We start from the raw sequence: 26,149 nt of genomic DNA, 5'->3' as shown, positions 1-26,149 counted from the left end.
TAGAAGTAATGAGAGTAAAACACCAAATAAGTAGAAGTACGTACGAGTTAATAACAATTGCTAAAGAAAAGTCTTGACGAATATTGACAAGAAATTAACAAATTTTGATCGAAAAAATACAAGAGAGCAATCCTGCCAAGCTCAGTTCTTGAGAACGGCTTAGAACTTCATTTGTAAATTTGAATCCAGTTTTATGGACAGTTTTGAAATACTCGAATATTTCAATGTTATTATATTTTAAATATTCAATAGTTTATTATCATCACCTAATACGAGGTGGCTCTCCCTTTGAAAAAAAAGTTGGTATTACGATGGCAAGCGACGTCCATCTCCGATGGCCAACAAGCACCAAATGACATGCAATTGCATTGTTATTGTATCGGCAGGAACCTTTAAACCGCCGTTAGATCTTCTATAAAGGTTGCTAGAGCGTATAGAGCGTCCTTAACGAGATAGGATGTCTTTCCCCAAGGCTGCAACTCCTAGAAGTAGCCAGGTGACGCCTCTTCTATCGGAACCCCAGCCCTTCCGCAATTTTAAAATTGCCCATCAGCGACTGTCATTAGATGTTGACCTTTCCTGTCATAATGTTAAGGGAATTGCAGATATCATCCTGATACCGTTAGTTCAAAACTTAGCGTATATTACATTGGACTGTAAAGGAATTAAGGTTAAAGACGTATTGGTGGAAAATCGAAGGTGTGACAACTACATACATGATGATCCTTTTAGAAGTTATGCACAACGATACACGCAATCTGGAAAAGATCCGCTGTACCAATTCAATTCTGTGGAACAATCCCATTTTTTAAGAGCAAAATTCGCAGATTTAAACGAACATCCTGAGGATCGTACTAAATCGCAGCTTATTATAAAGATTCCCTCATCTATCAAGATATCATTACAGGATGCCAATTCCTTGACTAATTACACTCCTATTACTCCTTCAATTAAGGGCACACCAGCTTCTCAAGATGCAGTATTCTCCCCAATAAGTATAAAGATTGAGTATGAATTAAGCAATCCTACGACAGGTCTTCGGTTCGACACAGTTGCAGAAAACCAACCCCATCTGTGGAATGCATATACAACGAACGCTGAGCTTGCAGCTACTGCATCATCTTGGATGCCATGTGTCAATATGCTTGATGAAAAGTGCACTTGGGAAATTGAAATTAGCGTTCCAAGGAAAGTTAGAGATATTGGTACTTCGAAAGTTATTGGGCAGTTAGAACTTGATGGAAAGAAAAAGAAGACAGAGAAACAAGTACATGAGGCGGATGATACGGGCAAGGAAGAAGAAACTCATCGGGAGGAACAGCCTAAGGAAAATACTGATGGTCAGGATTCCACTACAGAACAGGCGGATACAAAACAGGATAATAAGGAGCAAAAGGATTCCCACCACGATGAAGATGAAGAAGATGATTATGATATCGCGGAAGAGGACGAGAGTAATCCGCTTAACAGAGATATTCAGGTGTGTTGTTCCGAATTCTCTACCATGAAAGAAGGTGCTCACCCCACAGATATGTCCAAACGTCTGTTCTCCTTCCAGATATTTAACCCAGTGGCTCCTCATCATATCGGCTGGGCCGTGGGAGCCTTCGATGTATGGGCTCTTCCTTCTCTACAATCTAGAGAAGACGCATTGGATGAAGATCCAGATGAAAATTACGAAGCAAAAAAAGCCAGTCAAGCAGATAACAATGATATTATTGATGATATCGAAAATAATGATGTTATTCCAATAAGGATTTACACGTTACCTACACAAGACGTGGATGAGAAGACAGTTTTGAACACTACAATAGTCTGTCAAAAGATTATGGATTTTTATGCCAAGGAATTTGGTTCTTATCCATTCACTTCCTATTCGATTTTATTTCTCCCCACATTAGTCTGCTCCACAATGGATTTTGCAAGCTTGACGCTTTGTAACACAAGGTTATTGTATCCACCGGAAGTTATAGACTCTATGCTGCCGACAACAAATGAATTGGCTTGGTCTCTAGCAGTCCAGTGGGCGGCAGTGAATATCACACCAATGGAAATAAATGATATATGGTGCTGTTTAGGAATGGCAGGTTACATGGTATTCCAATTTTTGAGAAAAATTCTGGGGAACAATGAATTCAAATATCGACTAAAAATGAACAGTGAAGCAATCGTTGAACAGGATTGGGAAAAGCCACCTATTGGGGCTACATTCACCACTGCTTCAATGCCCATTTCGAGAACGAGCAAAGATCTGGAGTTCATCAAGCTAAAAGCCCCCATGGTATTATACATTTTGGATCGCAGAATGACAAAAACGGAGCGTTCTTTCGGAATGTCACGTATTCTCCCTAAGATATTCTTACAGGCTATGTCTGGAGACCTGCCGAATAACTCACTTTCATCGTCACATTTTCAGTACGTGTGTGAACGTGTAAATAAAAACAAATTGGAAAGCTTCTTCCAACAATGGATCTATGGTTCTGGTGTTCCAATCTTTAGAGTAACGCAAAGATTCAATAAAAAAAGGATGATGGTTGAAATGGGTATTAGGCAATGTCAGGACCAAGAACTGTCACAAGATAAAATTGTGGGTAAAGAAGGCTTCTGTTCAAGTGCATTGAATCACTTACAACATCCCGTCAGAGCAATGACGCCATTTTTTACTGGTTCCATGACTATAAGAATCCACGAAGCAGATGGTACACCTTATGAACACATAGTAGAGTTAAAGGACGTTTTCACCAAACTCGATATCCAGTACAACACAAAGTACAGAAGATTGAGAAATAGAAAGATAAATGTGGGGAGACCTTCTAATAAAGCTGCTTCTCCGGATTTGGAAGAAGATTTGGAGTTCCAAGAAGAAAAAATTGATAACAGCGCTATTCAGAGATTAGGAACTGTTTTGAGTAGTCCAAAGGACTGTAAAGATTGGGACCTGACGGACGCTATTGTTACTACGGATGGAAATGAAGCACAAAGGCAGAATGAGGCATTTGAATGGATAAGAATAGATTCTGATTTCGAATGGATTTGTAAAATCTATGTGAACCAACCTGATTATATGTTCACTTCACAGCTACAGCAGGATAGCGATGTGGAGGCTCAAGTCGAGAGTATCAAGTATTTTGAAGATGTTATCATTCATTCTCCGAATAATTCTCAAATATACTCCTCCATTTTAACTAGAACCGCCATGGATAAAAGATACTTCTACGGTGTAAGATTGGAGGCCTGTAAAGCCCTGGCTAGGTATACAATGAAAGACCACGACCCAGCCCATTTTACGGGAGGTGCAATGCACCTTATCAAGATTTTCCAAAATTTGTTCTGTTACGAAGGATCCAGTATTCCATTGAATAATGATTTTACGAGTTTCCAAGAATATTTCTTGCAAAAAAATATCCCCAAATTTTTGGCCTTAGTTAGAAACGAGAGAAATGAGTGCCCACATTTTGTCAAACAATTTGTTTTGGATATCCTCACTTACAATGAAAATTCAGAAAATCTTTATGATGACACGCATTACCTATGCAGTTTGATAGAGGCTGCAGTTGACTGCTGTATCAGCAATAAAAAGGACCAAGAATTTTTAAATAAGGTACTGGATCAACTACACAGGTATGCCAATCTAGATGATTGGATGCCCACTTACCAGCTGCTTGTCAGAAGAAAGCTAATGGCAGAGAAGTTGAAACTCAACACTGAAGGATTATACAAATTTGATGATTTAAATGAGGTCTTAGAGCAGACCCTATGTGAGATAAGCTTGACCTTAGACAATGGTATTCCAAGATATAGAGAAGGCCTTCAAGATATTACTCTGCTGGCATTTAAGATACTTTTGTTAGAAGGTGGGTTGAAGAACAAGGAGGCTCTGAAGTATTTTTTCTTAGCTCTCTGTTATACGCCAGATGTGTATGTCAAGGAAAAGTTGGTGGATGTGTTCGTTACTAGTTTGAATTTCGTTGCCACCGAAGGCTTGCAGCTAAAATTGGATGATGACCTCAACTCTATAGCAAAACAAATCAATCCCGAGAGCCTCTCCATAGATGATACAAATGAGGATACTGTTCTCATTACTGAGAATCCTGAATCTGAAATTAATGAGCGCAGACAACAGAAGATGAGGTCAAGTATTAGAGGATTGCTCACTTTGTTGAAAAAACAATTCAGAGACTATCAACCTCTGAAGACTATTTTGTGGAGTGTTTTGCACGTTCCGGTAACGAGTCTCTACCAGAAGAAAAGGTTGTTTGACATTACAAGAATCATGTATTCATTGATCGATAGCTTTAATGTCGTTTTGCCTATTCCAAGAGATAAGCGGCTTGTTGCCCGCTGTTTGGGTGATAACAAGGTGGTCATCAAGAGGGAAGCTCTTCTAAAGGTTCATTTACCCCCAAAAATAAAACTGGTCTCCAAGCCAAGCATTACAATGAATGCTAAATCAGCATCGGCTTCAGCCGCAGCGCCGGCAGCCGCGCCAGTCGCTCCGGCATCACCAGCACCACCAGCACCACCAGTGCAACCGACACTACCAGTACAACCAGTGCAACCAGTTCAACCACCACCTGCTAACAAAGTTAAGATTAATCTGACAAAAGCATCTGCTAAATCTAAAAAGTCTGAAAAACCTGAAAAACCTGAAAAGCCCGAAAGTACCACTACCCGTAAGTCCAAACAGACCAAGGGTAATGTTGATAAAATAGGACTTTTACCATTGAGATTCGCTAGAATTTCAACAGCTAAAAAAAGAGTCGATATCTCGTCTGCTCCATTTAGTCAAAACGTACAAATTTTGAAAGCTAATAGTAGATCTTTCACTTTAAAATTAAAAATACCAAAAAAGGAAGATCAACTAGAACAGCCTCAGCCGCCAGAAGGACAATAGCCATGAAATATAATCTTAGGAGAAATAATAATAAAAAAAAAAGTGTAATAATACTAGCATTTAGAAATGATCGCATCTTATATTTTATCTCTACAATCACTCTGTTCTATATGAATCACGTGTAATGGTTTGTCGTAAGTCGAATCATTGTTGCTGATCAAGTAAGTTGATGATCAAGTAATGTGTTATGAACAAAGTCTTCATGACACTATTATTGTAAAAACTAAGACTATCGAAGTCAATTTTGTTATTTTGACCTGCTTGTGTTATAATTGCTACTTTCAGTTGTGATGAGTGACAATGTGGTTACTTTGGAATTTCTTGGTGATCCTGGCATATAGTGGGATCTTAATTTGCTGTGAAGACAATTATAGTGCCTCATCATCGGTAATTGTGAATGAGACTCAGTCTAGTGGAAGTTCATGTCAGTCACCAAAATCTTTAAACGAGGATTTTAGTACTTTGAGCTCAAAAATTGGTTGGGAAACGCCTTCCACATCCAAAAATGTTACATTATCCAGCTCTAGTAGAGGCGGTAGTAAGAGTTTTAGCAGTAATAATGACAGAACTTCTATGCTTATGCAACAACAAGCTGTCAAGTCATTTGGCCCTAATGCAGCAGATTTAAAACAAGGAACTGATACGTCCAATCAGACCTTTCTTTCGTTCAACGAATGGAGATTAGCAAAGATAAATCAAGAAGTTATACAAGAACAACAAAGATCGAAGGCTAAGGAACAAATGGAGTCGCTCGAGTCAGAACCGCTTGGAGATGATATGGAAATTGAACTTTCTGTTTTTTCTACGACTGATGCTATTAAAGACAAACAGGAATCTGAACCAGAAGGAAAAGTTTACAATCATAAATTCAACTTTGCATCTCTGGACTGTGCCGCTACTATTGTTAAGACAAACTCAGAGGCTTCTGGAGCTACTTCGATTCTTACCGAGAATAAAGATAAGTATCTGTTGAACCCCTGTTCGGCTCCTAACAAATTCATAATTATTGAGTTGTGTCAAGATATTTTAGTGGAAGAAGTTGCTCTTGCCAATTTCGAATTTTTCTCGTCGACATTCAGTAGAATTAGGCTTTCAGTATCAGATTTGTATCCGGTGGCTAAAAATGGTTGGAGAGTACTTGGTGAATTTGACGCGGAGAATTCAAGAAATTTACAAAGTTTCCCAATACAAAATCCCCAGATTTGGGCTAGATATTTAAGAATTGAAATACTTACTCACCATGATAAGGAATTTTACTGTCCCGTGTCTCTAGTAAGAGTTCATGGTAAGACAATGATGGACGAGTTTAAGATGGAAAATACTCAGGAATTACCTTCTAACCAAGAAAATTCACAAGAAGTGGAAGAACCCGAGGATGATACTAGTGAGCAATGCATAAATGAGATTATAGAAAAATGTAACTCATGGCCTTCGATTGATCCTGACAATATTACTTATCTGCCTGATTTACCAGAAACTTTCTCAAATTGTCAATCGAAATTGGTTCCACTCAAGTTTGAAGAATTTTTGAAAGAATTAAACAGGTCTCATTGTTTGCCTAAGAATAAGAATAACAGTTCAACTTTCTCTCCATCGCCAGCTTTTTCCACAGAGGAATCTATATTTAAAAACATCATGAAACGTTTAACCACGTTAGAGAGTAATGCAAATTTGACTGTACTATACATTGAAGAACAAAGCAAACTACTGGCTGAATCCTTTGAACAGATGGAAAGAACTCAATTTTTTAACTTCGACAATTTGGTATCCATTTTCAATCAAACAATAATGGAAAATTTAAACGTACTGAGGGTTTTCGCAAATCAATTGAAGGACCAATCAATACGAATACTGGAAGAACAAAAACTTAATAACGATCAATTCACCACACAAAATACCATTAAACTTGCGAACCTAGAGAAAGAACTACGAATACAACAAAGATTTGCATACACCATTACCACTGGATTAATTGCCGTGATGGTATATTTTATTTTTCATAGAGAATCATATCTGGATAACCATAAAAAGTCAATTAGTACCGATACTCAAGCTGTAGAAGAAAACAAGGAGATTGTAGATAGTATCTAGTATATTAGTCATTAAAGGATGTATAATATATATATAGTTAATGTTATTTAATGTAAGGGTCCATCCTAAAATTGGAGGAAAAATAAACAAAAAATAAAAAATGAAAATAAAAATGAAAATAAATAAACCCTGTATTATTCGTAGTCCACGTAAATTTTCTGAGTATTTTACAGCTGTTTTTGTTTATTATTCTTGTATCATAATTTCGTTGAAGCATGCTAATCAAAATAATCACTTTGATTGCTGGATTCCCTTAATATAACCAAATGGTTATTACCTCGGGAATGACGGGTATTTGATCTCAATGGTTTTTTAAAAGCATCTGATGTACTTGATCTTGGTGAGACACTACTGACACTGCTACCTGTACTCAACCGAGGTCGATTGCTAAAAGTTGAATTTGCAGAAAGCGGAGTTGGTGGGAAATTATGGAAATTTTGACCGCTACCAGCCTTTGTATGACGAACAGTACCATTGTAATTATTAAAATTTTGAAAAACAGGTGTCGATGGATTCAAAATAGATGACGATGTTGATGATGTTGTTGGTGTATTAACATCTGTGCAATTCAAATGCGGTGGTATATTAAAATCGTTGTTGTTAACATAAGATGATGATTGTGAACTTAGTAATGATAAATCTTGTGAAAAATCATCATCAATCATTAACTCGTCTTCTTCCGTCAAATCATTATTTCTTTGTAAGCCTACCAATTTATCCACGGAATTTAAAATGGATTCCCAAATCCAATTGGTCATTGCATCAGCATATGGGGTAATTGTGCCTAGATTTAATGAATTTGATAATGCAGTTAATTGTGATTCAGTTTCTAAGTGTTCTTTTCTAAAATTGTATAACCAATGGGTAATTGGGTATTTCTTATATTTCTTTAAAATAACCCTTTGATTAACCATAGAATCATCACAATTCTTATCTTGAAAGATTTCTTTTATCAAGTAGTAAAGGCATTTCCTGATAGATTGGAAATTTTCTGCATTTAACGATAGTGAGAGATCATTTGACAAACTATCGCCAGCGATATGGAAGCAAAGATCATCTAAATTTTCAAACTTGTCCCACTTAATTTGATTATCAATCAATTGATTTAAAAATTGTGAAAAAGAGTCATTCTGAATTACTTTACAAGCTAGCAAAAGTACCGAGATGGCTTTGACTGAAGAAGTATAATTCATGAATTCCCTTTCATATAATGTCAAATCACAGAGGAATGATGTTAATGATAAAAATTCTGTATTTTTAGGTAACGTTTTCATTGATGATGTGGAAAGCAACCATTGGACTACATCAAATGTAGAGACTAATGAACCTACTGACCATTCTAATGTAGATAAAATATGCTTTTCCATTTGAACAAACATTTTAGGTTCATAAATTTGACGACAGAGTAAAGCAAGCTCCCTCAATGTGGGGATCCTCGTCTTTTTATCCTGATATTTAGCAGCAATCCACAACGAAGTAGCTGCTAACAATTGATAATGTCTCTTATAGACAATTCTCTTACAGCAGTACTTGTCAGCGATAAAACATGCCAGGAAAAAAGTCTCTTGTGAAAGTTTGAAGAAAAGGTGTAATTCCATTATAAAGTCGATAATGTATGGTCTCATACTCCAATTGATCTCAGGTTGGTTATCGATCATTGAAGAATTCAATGTAGTACAAGAACCTTCTAACGTTTGCAAATATTCTAAAATTTCATTTTTAAACGGTCTAATTGAAACTTCACTAGTGATCTGTTCAGATCTAATTAGTTCTGGATGTAATGACACATATTTCTTCATGTTTCTTAATCCGCCCTTTTTTAATAGTTTATTCTTCCCCTGTTGTCTTCGGACTTCAGATGGTATATGATATTATTCTTAAATGAAGGAAAGGAAAGGAACAATTGGAGCTCACACCTTATCGAGTTCTTCTTCAAACCTCGAGGATGATTTTATTAAATGAAAATAAATAAAATTTGGATACGAGAGAAAAGATGAAAAATCTACTATACAAACTCTTGTTGCTCTTATACTCAAGTGCCCTTTTTGCAAGAATTTATTTAATTACTAGAAAAAAGTAATATCGAAAAGCCCTACCGCGAACTAAGCATACCTACATAGTATCAATATTTGCGTTACCATTGTTATCAAAGGTCAGCTGCAAAGGGGTAAAGGGAAAGAAGGAATGAGTGCTCTAGTCTCGCTATACTCTAGTCTATCCTAGCTTAGTAGCTGTAGTAGTTGCCTCGGTAAAGTGTATTAAGAGTAATCTAAATACCAATTCCGTTATAAAACAGAAATTTTGCCAATACAGGTATATACAACTACGAAAAGTAATACTACTTAACAAAGAATTCTAATGCTATGTAGCTCTTATTGCATCGCAACTCTGACTATCCCTATACGTTATAACTTATCAATTGGGTTAAAATATTTCGAGAAATACTCGATATGTATGTCTTTCTCTCTGATTCATTTATTAACGTGATTCATTAAGACAATTTGGATTTTCACCTTTAATTATCTCGAAGCGTTAGCTATGTTTACTAGTAAAAGTAAAAAGGACTGAAGGCAATGTAGACCACTTTTAACTACAAAAGGTAAAGGCGCGTAAAAGGAAAGGTTTTATGTAGATTGCAGATCTATTTCAAATATGACTCGAGGATTCGTGACATAGTGATAATTATTATTATACTCGGATTTAAGAGGAAAAGTTTCGTGGATTTCTATTTCTTTAACAAGTTAGCAGCACATGCAGCACATGTAGATGCAGCAATGAAGTCAAAAAGTCTTAATATCTATGTATGAACCTCTTGTGCATCGGAATGATGTAGCACCAACTACTGGGTGCCGTAATTTGCAACTTTATGGGTATTGTCTCTGCTTGTCGGCAATTGTGCCTGTGGGGAGCACTATCGAGAATGAAGAGTCTGGCCTATCGATCTTGAATTACAAGGACTACAATATTTCTTTTTCTTCTTGCTAGAACAATGGCAATTTTTCCGAAAACTGGCCTCGAACTGGAAAAACCTGGAAAATGTGTAAGAGCTCGAGGGTGGAAAACCGTCCGACGGTTTTCCAAGCAAAGGGGGGGTGGATGATACTGGTTGTGATCTTGAAGGATACGTAATGAGATAAGCTAGAATTGGGAAAAGGCTTGGGCCTGGGGCCTTGGGCTTTGGGCTTCGGAATTTGGGATTTGTGATTTACGGTAAATTAAATAAATTCGTGCGCAATGATATCCTGGCGTCAGTGTAACCTGACACAAACAAAAATATTAAAATAAAATAAAATAAAATCGAAAAAATAATATTATAAAAACAAAAATAATAATTACAGTAACAATGCGTACAGATGTATTTGTCCTTTCGCTTTCTTCAACAAATTAACTGAATCCCTTTTGTTTTCCCATGCTCTGGTTCCTAACAGCAATCTTGTCTACTGCGTTAGCAGCACAATTTGTCGTTCAATTGCAAGATAAAACTGCGTTGAATGCAGTCTTGAACAGCTATGCCTTGAGTTCTGATCAACAAGGTCCAGAAATTACCGATATTTTTGAATTAGGGTCGTTTAGAGCGTTTACAGGAGATTTTTCTGGTCCTATTTTACAGAAATTGTACAATGATCCAAATGTATTGGCAATTTCTAGAGACGGAAGCTTAAAATTACAAGAGATCGTTTTACAAAACAATGCACCCTCTCATTTGGTTGGCCTTTCTTCAATTTCACCGTTATCTCATCAACCGTTTATTTATCGTTCCAATGGCGGTAACGGCGTTGATGTTTATCTATTAGACACGGGGATTGACATTAAACATCCAAATTTGTCCAAGTTGAACATTCTTAGGATGGCAGACTTAACGCAATCGCCTGTGCCTCAAGGCACTGATCCTCAAGGTCACGGTACTGCTATGGCGGGTATAATTGCATCAGAAACCTTTGGTGTACTTAAGAAATGTAACTTGGTTGACGTTAGAGTTGCTGATTCTAATGGAGATGTTAAGTTGAGTACAATCTTACAGGCATTGACGTTGACACAACGTCACATTGAAGGAACGAAGAGACCTTCCGTGGTAGTAATTCCATTAGAAGTGGAAGACGGTAACAATCCAATTCTAACTGAAGCTATCGCCAGTTTTGATCAATCTGTACCTATTATCATTCCAGCTGGTAACAATGCACAAGATGCCCTTAATTTCAGTCCCGCCAACGTTAATCCAAAGCCTAAGAACATAATTGTCGTCGGTTCAGTTGATGTTAACAATAATCCTACAAAGTTCACAAACTATGGTTCAAACGTTGATGTTTTCACTGTAGGTGAACAAATTACGACTTTACAATCAACTGATCTGGATTCTCAAGGATTGTCGAATTCCCTAACGAGACAAGTATCAGGCACTTCGGCTAGCAGCGCTATTACAGCAGGAGTAATTGGTTATTATATGTCATTAGGATTGAATTCGACACAATCGATCAACAAAGTTCTACAGTACAGTAGATGTGCTAATACGTTTGCAAAGCATTCAACTAATACTAATGAATGTGCAAGGCTTCTACAACTTCAACCTTGATTTAGCGCGACGCGCATCAACATATGTCTTCTATATAATGAATAATTTTAGCTCTATCTTTTAATGTAATAAAACCGTCCTCAAAGTATCAAGAATATGGTCGACCCCAATGATCTATCTACCACTGTATTGAAAGCAAGAATTGCACTATTAGCAACAGCTATCGGTGGTCCCGATTATACTTCAAATCTAGATCCACCACCGTACAAATTGGGTGACGATTGTTTAGCATGTCTTAAAGATTTGAAAAGGTGGTTTAGATTGGTTGATGAGAACCAAAATCGTTGGGATGTAGCAATAGCAGCTGCAGAATACAGGATTTTACAAGACGATCTGATACCAATTCTAATCGATTGGGAGAATAAATGTTCATTGGCGCACAAACTGAATAAAGATTCATATAACAAGGAATATCATGACAACATAGCCCTATTATGCGTTCAACTAATAGTTATTATGACATGTCCCCAAGTATTAACAGATCAATCCACAGCCAGACAAGTAGCCGTTTACAGTGAATTAAAGAAACGTCAATTAGAATATAAAAGAGATATACTGATGGCAGAAAGAGGTAAGGTATTGAGGGCAATCGTAAGGTTGGCTTCAAAAGTTATCAAAATTGATAGAATTGATAGAACTCCCAGAGATAACGTTGTGTTAAGGTTAATTATCAATTTATTTCGTAATGTTGTAGCCATTGAACCAGGTGAATTAAACATCACGAAGAAGAAACAGATTTCCACCAAGGGAATCAACAGTGTAGACACTTTACCACCAGGTGTCTCAATGGATGATATATCATTGAACACAGTCATTGCGGCATTCCAAAAGAACAAGGTTTTAGGATTAGTGTTAACGTTAGCATCATCCATGTCAGTGGAATTTGAACAAGATTTTATCAATACACCTTTGATGGAACTTATGTTTTACTTAACAAAGGACATTCCCCCTGAATCCCTTGTGGGCAGTGATAAACGGCAAGAATCACATAACGACAGTGACAGAGTTTCTTCAACAGGCGCAGAGTTGTTGAATTTACTTGATAAAGAGAACAATCTGAAGAAGAATGTGATTAAAAACACATCTACAAGGCATTCGAGATTTGGTGCGCTCTTATCCATTCAAACCCCTGATAGTGGTAGGTTGACTGTATCTGGTGGTGGTCAAAATTTATTAGATGATAGCACTGCTTTGAATAAATTGGACAGTAGAAAAAAATGGAATAAAAGATCCGTACAACATCGTGATGATATAGTAGCTGAGGGCTTACCCAATAGTTTATTAAATTCAGGAACTAAATCAGGGTTCTCTCTTGATTCTACCATGATGAAATTTGCACATTTTATCGATGATTTCATAGATTCCAGTTTTAACACCTTGTTACACAGCGTCACAAACCAATACACAGGGGATCAAGATCAAATGACCACTTTGGAAAAAACTGAATATTTATTATTTTTCTCGTGGTTTGTAAAATACCAAAGAGAGAAATGTAATAAGGATTTAGCCGCCGATATAAGTTCTGTGGATTCAGCTTTACAAGAAACATCATTTATCTTAGTTTCTACAATATTGCGTACCGGGTATGAACTGAAAAACTGGGCTGCTGTTCATGCGGGAATGATTGCATTCAATGAATTATTACTTTTAATAAGTTCCATCCAAGATCCATACAATAGCGATGAAGTGGAATTTATCGTGGGAAAATTATTCAGTGACGATAGAATTCAACTGCTAACAAGTCTTCCGAAAACTGCATTTAGATATTCTCTGCAATATATGAAGAGTTGTGTCGAATTGGTACATACGGTGTTGGAAACGTTAGAACAGTATACCAAGGATAATTCTTTAACTGTCACCAGGAAAACAAAAAGTACTAAAAGAAAGGAAATTACGGAAGAGCAAGTTACTGTTTTGATGGACTCCCAAGGTATAGGAAGAGATGAAGCTCTCGATCTTTTGAATCCATCCTTTAAAAAGATGGAATTTAATTTCATGAAAGTGTTGAAGAAGTTTTGCGTTGAATCAATCGTCGATACTTATATCAATTATCTTCAAAGGTTTAGAGAATTGAATGACACTGAAATTAAGAAAGCCATTTATTTTTTGCATCGTGTATTCGTACAAGCTTCAGAACAATCAATTTTATTTCGACTTGACCTGATAATGCTCCTAAAAGACATGCTTGCCCCCGATGGGGTGAGCAGAAAGTCTCGAGTGAGAAAGCATATTGAGCAATTCTCAAACTATTTTCTATACAAATTAAAGAAAAGACTCAAGAGCTCGCCCTCGTGGTACATTGGATTGCTGTTCCCGTTGTTATACGGGAGTGAGGTCGGCTACTTTCAGAAATACGGTGAAGTCAAGCCACATAAGGAGAATAACTATCACGCAGTTCCTCCTAGTCGGTTTAAAAACATTGAAGATGAAGAACAATTGCCTGAATCGGTTCTCAAAGACATGAAATTTGGTATTCTTGTTTCCACCTTAATTGATGATGGGAAGGAAGAATTGCTTATCAGTTTGATATCACATATGCAAGTGGCTCTTGATCGTTTTAAATCATGGCTTTCAGTCAACGTGCAACATGAAAGAGAGACAGAAAACTCTCCTGATGAAATACTCGGTTCTGAAAATTTCAATGGATCCAAGCCCTTCATATTCGACAAAGATTTCCGTACGCTTTTGGATTTGATCGGTTATTCTTTGCCGCTCAATGTAGAAGAACAGTGTAAACTTCCAGGAAATGTTGAAATCGATTCCCTTCAAGATTCTTTGGAATTGGTGAAAAAACACCTGGCTACACCCTTCCAAACTCCTAATGGACTTCCATCTTCCTCATATCTCCTAAGACCCAAGTTGAATGCATCTGGGTCGAATGCAGAAGATGATGGTTGGCATGGGGATGATGAATATGATTACGAAGAACCGGGGATTGTACCAGATGGTCAACAGCTATTTGTGACAGATGATGATGCATACTTCGAAGAGCTTGAAAAGGATATGGGAGATAAATTGTCAGGTAAAGAAACTGATAAAGATAAAGGAATTGCCAAATCAAAGAAAAAACCTAAAGCCAAAACCAAAAGATCCAGGAAACAAAAGGACAATTCTTCGTTACCATTGCATGATATTGGTGAACAACCTGAAAAAACTAAGCAGCGTAAGGATGTTTTGAGTAAAGATTTCATTAGTGATTCTGAAGAAGAGGAAGATAATATCAATCCATTGTTTTTTGAAAATGAAATGTATATGAGATGGTTACTTGATAAACATAGAGGGCAACTTCCAGAGGAAAGGTATGCTCTCTTCGGTAAATTTTCTGCCGAAAGGATTGCTAATAATGGTTCCCTGGTGAATGATTATTCCGCATTATTTGGTGGTGCTGTACCAGATCTGGAGGATTTACGTAGTTCAGAAACAACTAGCGATTCACCTGATAGAACATTGATATCTTTATCGAGGCGGGTCGCAGCTGAGATTGAAAAGGCCTCTGAAGAACCTGAACCTCAGAATACTCACGAGACAGATCTTTCAGATTCTGAAGTATCCATGGACGACTTTCCGGTAAGCACATCCAATGCTGATGCTAGAACGAGCCCTTTAACCAAGCGGCCAACAACTGATCTCTCGTCTTCAGAAGATGACAACAGCACTGGACATGCAAACCTGTCGAGAAAAAAACGTAAAGTTCTATTTGCTGATGACGAAGATGATGATTGAAGAATACAAGCTCTAAAAAGGAAAGAATCACTTTTTTTTTTAGATTTCATTTTAACCATTAGAGATATTTGAAAGCTTCATAGCTCACACTGCTTCTCGTCAGTGCCATTCATCGTATCTAGAATAGTTTGTATGCTACTGATTAACATGATGCTAAAGCCAAACGCAATACATGCAAAATGGGGCAATTTCTGCCTAAAGGTTTTATCACTAGTAAGTAGTAAGTTAACCCATGGCGGCAAAATATAGGCCATCATCGATGCTGTCGTAGCACCGATCAACTCGAAAATTGCTCCTAAGTTACAAGTCAATAAAGAAATGGACATGGTTCCAAATACTAAAATTGTAGTAATGATAAAATGATTGCTCTTGGATAAAACATTGGGATCACCATTGGGTTGATGTCCGCCAATAAATGAAGCAATCACATCTCTTAACACAAAAATTTCTAGTGGGAAAGTCGTAAGCATGTTAAATCCAAAGCATAATCTGGCAATGTTTACCGCCTTATCGTCTGCGGAAAAATTGTTTAAAACATTACCTTTGGTATTTTGACCAAAGGCCGCAAAGCCTGAGAACCCCATAATCATACAGAATACCACAGAAATTGAAGTACTAATATGTGTTAATCTATTGAATTTTCGTAAACTTCTGTTCTTGATGGAGAAATAGATAAAACTCGTATTATGATGGCATACCAATGCAAACGATATCACAGAAATACCACGGAAAATCCTTGGAGTAACCAAAATATCTTCCCAAGTTAGAGGGTCACGCTTGGCATGAATTTCCGGCCCTCTTATAATGACGGTAAACACGATAATAACCATGCTAATGAGCGCCAAGAAGGACGCCTTTGACAATGCCGCAATATTCCTCTGTAGAGCCAATGGGTACGATATGCATATAGTTACAATGGTAATAATCAATCTTCTACTGAGAAAGACACTATTCTGATGGATGAAGGCTCTGAAAACGTGAGGTAAAGTATCACCAATAATAATACAAAACCCAATGCAACCACCAAATGCAAACAGACCGTTAGCTGTTAAAACGGCAATTCTACCACGCTTGCCCATGGCAAAAGCGACCGTATCTTGATAAGTCTTCTTGCCAGCAAGAGTTAAATTGATGACAATTAATCTTAAAGTCCAATCCACCAGGACGAAAAGCACTAAATATGCAATTATAGCGCCCACGATTCCAGAATTTTTTATTGCTATAGGTTGGCCAATAACACCTGCTCCCAAAATACTATTAGCCATGTTCATAAATGCCCATTTCATTGTGGATTTCTTATTGTTTTCACGTATCACGTCGTTGACAAATTCATCGTCATTATCATAATTATCATCAATACCATATTCTAAATTTGTAGTGTCATTAGTGCCTTCTCGATCTTCTGGCTCTTCTTCTTCGCCTTCTAAACTGTTGTGAGAATCTTTCTTGCTGCTGTTATTTTGACTTGTGAAATGAGACAGTTCAAATTCTGGATCAGACCTAGTTCCCAGCTGATCTGAACCGGTCAAAGGTTCGTAGCCTCTACCACCAGACATCAGATACGGACTTTTTTTTCTACCAGATCTTATCTTCTTGTTTTAACATATATATATTCGTAGATATAACTGTGTTTATATTTTATACACGGACAATGTTAATTCGAGAAATTTATCGCTCTTAATAGCATCACGTGTAGATGAGCTTCGTAATCTTTTCCAACAGTATTATATTTCTATTGAATCTCCTGGGCATCGTCATACTGGTCTTCTGTATTGGATGCGCTTTCGTTGTCACTTTGTAGGACGCTCTTTATGCTTCGATGACGTTGAACGTCTTTCTTCTTGGGAGAAGGGCTACCGTTATTACGGTTCGTATTAGAATTAACATTTTTACTCCCATTTCCATTAGTCTGTGGTGCCTCTGAGGTACCGCTCTCCTCTTTTAATTGCTCGCCCAATTTATCTAAATTGTCAAGCAGTTCTTTACTGGAATTTGAGTTTTCATTCGATTCGGAGATCTTGCTACTGTTCTTCTTCTCCTTCTTTTCATCCTCAGTCTTCTTCTCTTCTACTTCGCTTGATCTCGGATTATCTTCATTTATGTTTTCCTTTTCTTCCTGAATGGTTTCTGGAGAATGGGTTGGCTTTTGTGGTGTTGAATGTTCTTTCTCTTTTTTAGGAGATTCAGTTTTTGTCTTTTGATCATCTATTGGAGTGTCACCACCAGCCTCGAAATCAAATGTATCGGGTTCATTACTATTGTTAGCTGGTTCTGATGCCGCCACTGGTGTAGATGGGACTGGTGGGACCTGTGAGTGTTTCTCTCCATAAGCTTCCCCTGTAGGTGTTTCGTTTGAAGATGATCCATCTTTATTCACAGAACCATTAATATCATGTGTAGTCGTTTTGCCAGCGGCATTATTACTACCATCGTTAATCACAAGGGGACCAATCTTAGACGTAATACAATCGTCCACATTCCATATACCAATATGAGTCCAATGGAGCATACTACGAAGTCTGCATAGTTGAATCCATGCCCACTGAATATTGGTGGTTGGGGCGCCAGCCTGTGAGACTGGTACTTCTGGTGTTACCGTAGTATTCTTGCTATTCAATGCATTCATGCCAGCCATGAAACTTTTTCTCGCAGTTTTACGGTTTTCCTTCTTTGAATCTCTATTTGGCTTGTCCTCATTACTGTTTACCATGGAGACTTGAGAGAACTCTTTTGAATCGCCTTTGGAAACACTGGTTAATGAAACTTTTTCCAGTTTCCAGGCTCCTAATTTCAATGAACGTAAGAATGCAAATATTTCACAAGTTTGTCTTATTTTCAAAACGCAGTATTTGCACAGTGGGAACGTGTTGTTGACTGTCACTGTTCCATCGTCAGCGCGGCTTTGAGTCTTGAGGATATGCAGACGAGCATGTTCGACAAGATCATCCCTGCATTCTCCACAAATAGCACATTTCTCACGTAGAGCGACCGGTGGAGAATCGGATGGATAGTTAAACAGATTTAAACTCTTCGTCATACTGCTGCTTCTAGAATGATTACGTTTTGTTGTCGTAGATGTATTACTAGTAGTAGCGGGGCTATTTTCAAGGCTATTACTATTATTACCGCCCATTTTGCTGTGTTGGTTTAGCATTGGAGAGGCATAACCATATTGATGCATTTCATTGAGACCACTGATTGGTTCTACAGCAACTAGACCTTCTATCATAAGATTGACTAGAGTTCTCTTAAGGATCCAGCCTAGGCCACTTGCATTTTCCAATTTGAGTACAGGTTGGATTTCATCATTAACTAATCTTCTCAGCAGTTTGGAATCTGAAGCAGTATCCTTAATATCTTGATAGTCGGGTAAAACTGCCAAAAATTTTAAAAATTCGTGGTAAAGACCTAAATCATAACGAACCGCCGTAATGTTTGGTGAAAAGATAGGGCCTAAAGGAGCTTCAATTTGACGACCATGGCTGGAACTTAGATTTTTACTTAAGGAAGCAGCCAGGTTAGCATTATCAGATGCATTCGCTAGGGTCTTTACTTGTTCACTTGCCATACTATCATCATCCAAAGTTTGGATAACTTTCTTAAGATGTCTTAGTTGCAGATTCAAAGTTTCCAAGAGCGCATCTCTTTCATGCAACTGTTCCACCAATTTAGCATTTCTCAACTCAGTAGCATGGCTAGCTTTTCTAGCATCCGCCACCATATTGTTTGCTTCGTCAAATAGAGATGCCGTAAGTTCCTCCACTTCATGATTCAGCTTGTCAGCATTAGAATCAGCTTCAGTCCGAGCTTCCTTCTGTTTTCGCAGTTCCTCCCTAAGTTTGTTCAATTGGGCATCCTTATTTGACTCTCTTTTCTCTAACTCTGCGAAATTCTTCTTCAGCTTTTCATACTCTTGCATAGCACCGCCATGGCCTTCAATAATCTTGTTGGCTTGGTTTAACTCCTTTTCCAAAGTTGATTGCCTCTCAATAGACTCAATTAACTGTGTTGATAGAGACATGATCTGGGTGGAAACCCGCCTAGATTCCTCAACTTCTGAAGGCTCTGACATGATTGAACAGCAGATAATTGAATTTATGGCCGATGAGTTCTTCAATAATTCATAGAACCAAAACCCCTAGACACGTATACGTCAGTTAAGTCTTTGTTTTGGTTCTCTTTATGGTGTTTATAGGCTGTTGATATTCTAAACAATGGATAAAGGTACGGTGCATCGCTATGTGCGGGTAAATCGCGCTGGATCATGAAGGATCTCCAAAAGAGATAGAATTGATCTAATTGTCACTTACGCTATAGAAATGAATATAATTATTAATCATTGAAGGGGCAAGGATATATTTAACGTTGTTCCCTTGCTTCTTCTTCAGTAGATCCTGCGTCTTCGGGCGCCACAGACTCTAGAACGTCCTTGAAAGAGGCAGAATCATCTCTTGAATCATCTCTTGCATCATCCCTCATAGTGTCTTCATAGATGGGGGGAGATGTATAACTTGCATCTTGAGTCCTTGTTTCGAATTTTAAGTTGTTCAAACTTCCATCACTTTGATGTTGTTGATGGTGGTACTGTTGTTGCTGTTCTTCAAAATGACGATTGGGTGTGACAGTAGCACTCCTACCGCCACTATCAGGTGTTTCCCGATGGCTTGAATGTGAAGAACTCAAAGCGTCCCTGTTGAATTCACTATCCGTCGGTGTCACAGGGGGGGTTTCGTCATCCAGGAATGCGAGTTTGTTACTGGATATTAATTCCCCATGACCTTGGGTTCTTCTTCTACGAGCTCTCAATCTTTCCTTGTGTCCATTCAACAATTCTTCACGTCTTGTTGGCGCCCCATTACCACTGAGTTCCATTAGTAGGTTTTTAGCTTTATCAGAAATTTCCTCTTCTTCATTTTCATTATTTCTATCAGCATTTCTAGAAGCTTTAATGGGCGACTCTAAATCCGACAAAACAGGTTTATTGTTTTTATTAGAGCCTTTATGCACAGTGGGTGAAGCTTCTTCTGCATTTGCGGATTGGTCTTGAGAAGCGTTCGGAGAATATACGATGGAATCCTCATTGCTATCCAAATCACTGATCAAATGAGCTGCAGCATCTTTATCGGCTTGTAATTTCCTTCTCATCAGAGCCCTCTTTCTAGCAGATGAAGGGTCCGAAGTAGTAGGTCCCGCATTTTTCAATTGGTCTAGCAATTTATCCATCATGGCACGCCTATCCTGATCATCGTCATCCGCAATGTCTTCGTCCTCATTAACAACGTAATCACGATTCTTAGATGGCGTTTGTTCTCTTCTTTGTTGCTCCTCAACCATCTTCTTGTGTCTTTCATAAACTCTTTCCTCTTCTTCCACTTTCAAGTTTTGATTCTGTGCCTTCTTATATTCTTGAACAAAGTCTGCGAATTTCTTGAAGAATGAATTCTTGGCAAATTTGTCACCTGTATCTTCACCATATTTTTGCATCAGATTTTCGAATTCCATGATGGACAAACGTACTTCATCATCGAGTAAATCGCATTTTTTACGTGCCTCTGGTAAAACAGGTAATACCTTAATTAACACCCTATCCAACGGATGAAATTTACTCGAATCACTCAAATTACCAATTTCTATAGATCTTTCCACATTTGTCACTGCTTGGCAATATTCGTTACAATCATTGACCAATTGGTCAATAGAAATCTTGGTAACATTCAACACTGGCTCTAATTCTTTGAGGAAATCGTTAAATGACGGATAATTTCCTCTGATAATCTTCTCCACATAGTTCAAGAAAGTCATGCTGTTATTAGTATCTTTAATAAATGTCAATCTTTGCAGAGTTGATAATTTGAAACCTTGTGCCCTTTTAGCGGTATCATTCATGAAATTACCGACAGCCAAAATCACATTGAAGATGTTACTGAGGTTTTCTGATTTCAAAATAGCGCCAACAGCTTTATCCACTTTCCTTAGTTTGGTTACCAATTCTAGGTACTCTTTATCATAAGATGTTATGACTTTAATAGCTCTCATACGTGAACCCCAATAGGCTTGTAAATTGAAAATAAGCTGTAAATAGATTTGGTCGGCTCTTTGCAAGTCGTTTGGGTCCTTTTCAGGGGGTTTAGCGTCTTCCAAAGACTTGATACCATCCCAATCAGTGGAATATGGTGAAAAATTTCTAGCTAAATTCACAGAAACCTCGGTTATCTCAGATTTGGATAAAAATTCAATGACACTTGGTGTTTGCATGAAATCACGGTCACACTTGAGAATCTTTATGACCAAATCATTGACAGACATATGCGAGTACATGTGGAGATTGATACCAAATTGTTGAGAAAAGTCGTGAGACAAAAAGGTGATTTTCTTTAGATCCTCCTTCTTTTTCGTAGCAAGGTTTTTGATTTCTCTTGCCGCGAACGCCTTTTCTAGCCCAGCTAGTACCCCCTTTTCATACAAATCACCAGCGAACTTTTCAGCAACACCTGAAGACCAAATAGAATCTTCAGTAGCATCTAATTTTTCCCAATGCAATTGCTTTAACTTCTTGTGAGGTTGAGGGTAGTTGTCGCGGAAGGTTGGCGTTTCCTCCAAATAGTTTGACATATCGGATCTGTACATCTTCTTTTGCCCAGCGAAGAGAGGTGGTGGTGGTGGAGTTGGAGAAGGTGTTGGAGAGTTAGAGCCTCCTAATGCCGGTGGTAGTGGAGGAGGAGGAATGGCAGTGGAACCCTTCACTGATGCCTGATTAAAGATAGGCAATGGCGGAGGAGGAGGAGGCGGTGGTGGTGCAGGTGCTCCAGTCCCGTGTTGTGGTGCTTTCTCTCCGAAAAGCATGCTAGGTAATGGGGGTGGTGGGGGTGGAGCCCGTTCATCAGAGTGAACTGAACCTGGATCCAAAGTAGGAGGAGCCTCTGGGGAGGAAGTTGAATTTTTATCCTTGGAAACGGTGTCATTGATGGATTGAGGAACCGTTGGTGAGGTTGCAGGTAAAGTATCGTCATCACCGGGCTCGTTACTTCCAGGGCTGGATGGATCATTCAAAGAAGGAGCTTTGGCAACTTTACGTGTTAATTCATCAAAATAAGGTGTAGCATTAGACTTCTTCATACGATTAGCAAATGAGGTTCGGTGGTTACTACTCTTTCTGTCAACACCAGGAAATGGTGAATTGGATATAGTTGTATTTTGGCCAGCACCATATTTCTGTGAAAGTGCCTCCAAAAACGAACCTGCACCTGAACCAAAGGATTTCTGAGAGAATTCACTTGCCGTGTCAGTCCGGCTCCCAGTAGCTCCATCATCATCTTCAGAACTGGATTCTGTAGATGATGAATCTGTATGCTGTTGTTGATTTTGAATTTCCACTTTCATTTTCATTGCAGTAAGCTCATTGGCAATACGATCCATTTCATCCATCTTTTCTTGAGCACCTTGTAAATCTTGTCCGTCTATTTCATCATCATTCCAATGAATGTCCCCTCCTTTGCTTTCCAATAGTGCATTTGCATTGAAATCAATACCAAAACCTTTGTAAGTAGTTTCTAACTCTTTCAATCTTTTCAATGCCTTGAGCCTCTTTTGATTGAATAATTCTTTAACTCTTTCTTCAACATTAAATTTCGTTACTTCATTTGTCTCTTTTTGAATATCACTTAACTGTTTTCTTAATTCGCTTAATTTCCTTACACCAGCTTTCTTTTTCGTTCCTGTACCTACAGGCTCTTCTAATTGCTTCTCTTCATGTTCTGCGAAATTGGTCATTTCCAATTCTCTGGCTTCTTGCTCTATACCTTCCATTTTCATTCTTAGCATTCTCAACCTTTTATTTGGTTGAACCGTTATACCAAATCTCTTGGAATCAACACTTAGATCCTTCCTTGTACGTTGTAAGCCATCTTGCAATGCTTTTTGTATGCTAGTCTGTCTATCAGGATCCAGCCCATTTACACTTTTAGTGACTTTGGTGCTTTTTGCCAAGTTTTCATCATCTGGTCTTGCGTTTAAGATTGTCAACATTTTACGCAATTCCACCTCATGTTCATGTTTTTCTAGCAGATGTTTTTTCTTCAACTCTTCTAATTCTGCTTGTAGATGACGATTAACTCTTTGATTCTTGGCTAAAATATCATCTCTTTGTTTTAATTCTTCCTCTAATCTGCCAACGATCCCATCACCTGTGGAGTTTAATTTTTGACGTAAGAAATCACGTTCAGCTTGAATTTCCTCCAATTCCTTAGTCAATTGTCTACTCTCTAAGATAGCACGACGGGCGACTTCATCAGTCTGCATGGCATCATAAAGACGTTGAATAGCCACATTGACACTAGATTCTTCATCTACCGCTGATACTGAGACGTTAGCTACTAGAGAATCCATCAATTTCAACTGTTTTGCCAATTTACTTGGATCTCCTCTATCATCTGCTACTTTGGAACTTGATAGGAAAAGGTGCTTGATTAAAGATATGAAAGTCTTCTCATTTTCAGTTCCCTTACAATAATCCCACATTGTCTGTAACATCATCATAGGATCTTGCATATTGACTTGAGTATTTCGGCCTTCGGATTCCAATAGATTGTTGATATCGTCCAATTTCCCATTTTCATAATATTCTATCTGTGCCGTGATTTTATCATAATCTAGTAATTTGAATCTATTCATAATCCGAAGAGCCCCCGCATTTTCTAATCTTGTTCTCAGGAGGACTCTTTGATTGACCACATCTGTTCCCATGCATAAATGGTTAATAAAAACCATAGTCCACTGTGAATATTCTAAGATGGAATTTTCACCTCCAGCAGCCCTAACTTCTTCAGATGCTCCTACAAGAGACCCCATCTTACCACGACCTTGTAAGGCGGTTTCCAAGCCAGTTAACCATGCTTGTACAATTTTGAACTGACTATCCCTCTTTAAATGAATAAATTGCTGAGGAGAGTTTTTCACAAATTGCATCATATGTAAATTCTCACCAATCATGAACTTTTTATCTAATGCCGTTAATATCACATCGAACCTTGACTTATTTTTTTTCTCCAACATGCAAACGAAAATTTCTGTGGCCATCTTTCTTGTGGGTAATCTTATCGAGAAAAGAGCATATGCAACGGTTTCAGCCATAATAGCATGCTTGGTGAATTCGTAAAGACCTTGTGCTAACATGACAAGGACCCTAAAGCATTTGAAATAAGAAGCTTCTCTTTCTAAAGATTTCTCTGTTAACTTAACCTCTTGAGTCGTTTTGTAAAGAGATTTCATCAAAACATTAGCCATAGCAATGTGACCTTGATGCTCCAGGAATGCATCTACCCAATCTAATTGTTCTGTTCTTAAAGTAACCCAAAGATCGTTCAATTCATCTATGGTTAAATCATCTGCAATTATCTTTTTCACATAATAGGTCGGAGGCCTATTAATCTTTTCTGTGTTAACCGTTGTATTACTAGAATTTGCGTTTGCGTTGGAGTAAAGGTTAGAATTTAAGCTTTTGGAAGATGCATTTGTTTTCATATGCCTGATACTGGTAGCATCTGAATAATCATGCGATGATATGGTGTTGGTCAAACTTAGATCTGTGGTATTTGCTGAAGCTTGAGTGGCAGAAGATGAGGATTTGGCCATCATTTTTTTAAGATCACTCGATAAATCTTGTCTTACAATTAACCATTTTTTATCGATATCGTAGTTTCTCAATTCTTGTTGTTTCTCAGGTGGTAAAGTTTGCATAATGTTTCTTTTGTACATTATATCTTCAAAAAGACTTTCTACCTCATGATAATCTTGTGGCATATCTAACCTAACCTTACCATCAGGCCTCATAAATCTACCCAAATTTGTCAATGAACCTTGTGATAGAACACTAGCTGCTGATGATTGCGAATTCGCGTGTGAATGGTTCGTCTGTTGCCTTGATAACTGCCCAGGTGTTACTGGTGCTGGTATTGGTGTTGCCGATGACGATGGTAAAGATGGATTCCCTCCTGTTATAGATGAAGATGTTCTCTTCGGATAAGTGTATTTGGAACCAGTCGATTGTTGAGATGGTGTTCTCGAGTGGTGGTGGTTATGATGATGATTATAATGATGATTCAATGGTCTTAAATCATTAGCATTTGTTACTCTGCTCGGTACGCTGACTTTTTTCGGTGAAGAGATATCGCCCGTCTCTATGCGTTGATTGCTAGGTGGTGTTGGCGATGCTGCTGCTGAAGATGACGATTGTGGATTTGCTAGCCTTTTGAGACCCTGTATTAAACCTGAACCTGATGACGATGTATTTGAATTCGAACCATGGTTATTATTGTTATTATTCTTTGACCCGGAACTTCTAATCATAATTGGTCAAGGACAATCCAAAATTGAAAAGGAGAGAACAAAACCCCTTTCAAAGAAAAAAAATAAAAAAGAATCTATTTCAAAGAACCTATTCCTGAATCTTCCTGGTTGAAATTGTATCCTTCTTCTGTCTAATTAGTATTAGTTTTAAGAAGTTCAAAGGTTTTTTTTTCACTTTGATCATGAACTAGTTTTCCCTAATTACCACCGTTATATTTTTTTTTTTTTTTGCCATACTCTCTCCATGCCATTTTTTGCCTTTAAACGGACGGAGCGACCAGCAACGGCGCCAAGCAAGGCAAAAAGGACAACAAGACGCCATACAAAACAACAACAAACATGAATTCACGTCTGGTGGTCCGAATATTGATTTACGCTTTATCCTATTATTACGTATATTACAATCTTAACAGTACTAAATTTACAGCTATTAATCCTTTATTGTACAAAATGCATCGCTTATAATATCTATCGTTAAAAAAAACAAATGATCGTAAAAAAAAAGAAGCAGAAAAATGAATGAATGC

At 37.8% G+C, this 26,149-nt stretch overlaps 8 protein-coding genes across 8 annotated transcripts; 4 read left to right on the top strand and 4 right to left on the bottom strand.

Annotated features, from left to right (window-relative positions):
- Positions 1-457: 457 nt before the first annotated feature.
- On the top strand, positions 458-4,894 carry TAF2 (transcription initiation factor TFIID subunit TAF2; the record flags this gene model as incomplete). The annotated part of the gene is made up of 1 exon (XM_002497888.1): positions 458-4,894. The coding sequence occupies one exon, from the start codon at positions 458-460 to the stop codon at positions 4,892-4,894; it is 4,437 nt and encodes a 1,478-aa protein (XP_002497933.1).
- A 300-nt stretch (positions 4,895-5,194) lies between these two features.
- Positions 5,195-6,985, top strand: SLP1 (Slp1p; the record flags this gene model as incomplete). The annotated part of the gene is made up of 1 exon (XM_002497887.1): positions 5,195-6,985. The coding sequence occupies one exon, from the start codon at positions 5,195-5,197 to the stop codon at positions 6,983-6,985; it is 1,791 nt and encodes a 596-aa protein (XP_002497932.1).
- Positions 6,986-7,203: 218 nt separating this feature from the next.
- ZYRO0F16786g (cyclin family protein) lies at positions 7,204-8,784 on the bottom strand (the record flags this gene model as incomplete). The annotated part of the gene is made up of 1 exon (XM_002497886.1): positions 7,204-8,784. One exon carries the CDS (start codon positions 8,782-8,784, stop codon positions 7,204-7,206), a length of 1,581 nt encoding a protein of 526 aa, XP_002497931.1.
- A 1,610-nt stretch (positions 8,785-10,394) lies between these two features.
- ZYRO0F16764g (S8 family peptidase) lies at positions 10,395-11,555 on the top strand (the record flags this gene model as incomplete). Its single annotated transcript, XM_002497885.1, has 1 exon — positions 10,395-11,555. The coding sequence occupies one exon, from the start codon at positions 10,395-10,397 to the stop codon at positions 11,553-11,555; it is 1,161 nt and encodes a 386-aa protein (XP_002497930.1).
- Positions 11,556-11,651: 96 nt separating this feature from the next.
- Positions 11,652-15,278, top strand: TOF1 (Tof1p; the record flags this gene model as incomplete). The annotated part of the gene is made up of 1 exon (XM_002497884.1): positions 11,652-15,278. The coding sequence occupies one exon, from the start codon at positions 11,652-11,654 to the stop codon at positions 15,276-15,278; it is 3,627 nt and encodes a 1,208-aa protein (XP_002497929.1).
- Positions 15,279-15,355: 77 nt separating this feature from the next.
- AVT2 (Avt2p) lies at positions 15,356-16,834 on the bottom strand (the record flags this gene model as incomplete). Its single annotated transcript, XM_002497883.1, has 1 exon — positions 15,356-16,834. One exon carries the CDS (start codon positions 16,832-16,834, stop codon positions 15,356-15,358), a length of 1,479 nt encoding a protein of 492 aa, XP_002497928.1.
- A 176-nt stretch (positions 16,835-17,010) lies between these two features.
- Positions 17,011-19,350, bottom strand: SEC2 (guanine nucleotide exchange factor SEC2; the record flags this gene model as incomplete). Its single annotated transcript, XM_002497882.1, has 1 exon — positions 17,011-19,350. The coding sequence occupies one exon, from the start codon at positions 19,348-19,350 to the stop codon at positions 17,011-17,013; it is 2,340 nt and encodes a 779-aa protein (XP_002497927.1).
- Positions 19,351-19,637: 287 nt separating this feature from the next.
- Positions 19,638-25,622, bottom strand: BNI1 (formin BNI1; the record flags this gene model as incomplete). The annotated part of the gene is made up of 1 exon (XM_002497881.1): positions 19,638-25,622. The coding sequence occupies one exon, from the start codon at positions 25,620-25,622 to the stop codon at positions 19,638-19,640; it is 5,985 nt and encodes a 1,994-aa protein (XP_002497926.1).
- Between the last annotated feature and the right edge of the window lie 527 nt (positions 25,623-26,149).

Source organism: Zygosaccharomyces rouxii, assembly GCF_000026365.1.
Source record: "Zygosaccharomyces rouxii strain CBS732 chromosome F complete sequence".
NCBI classification, from domain to species: domain Eukaryota; kingdom Fungi; phylum Ascomycota; class Saccharomycetes; order Saccharomycetales; family Saccharomycetaceae; genus Zygosaccharomyces; species Zygosaccharomyces rouxii.
The sequence above is the reverse complement of the archived record's forward strand: the minus strand, read 5'-3'. Positions and strand labels throughout refer to the sequence as shown.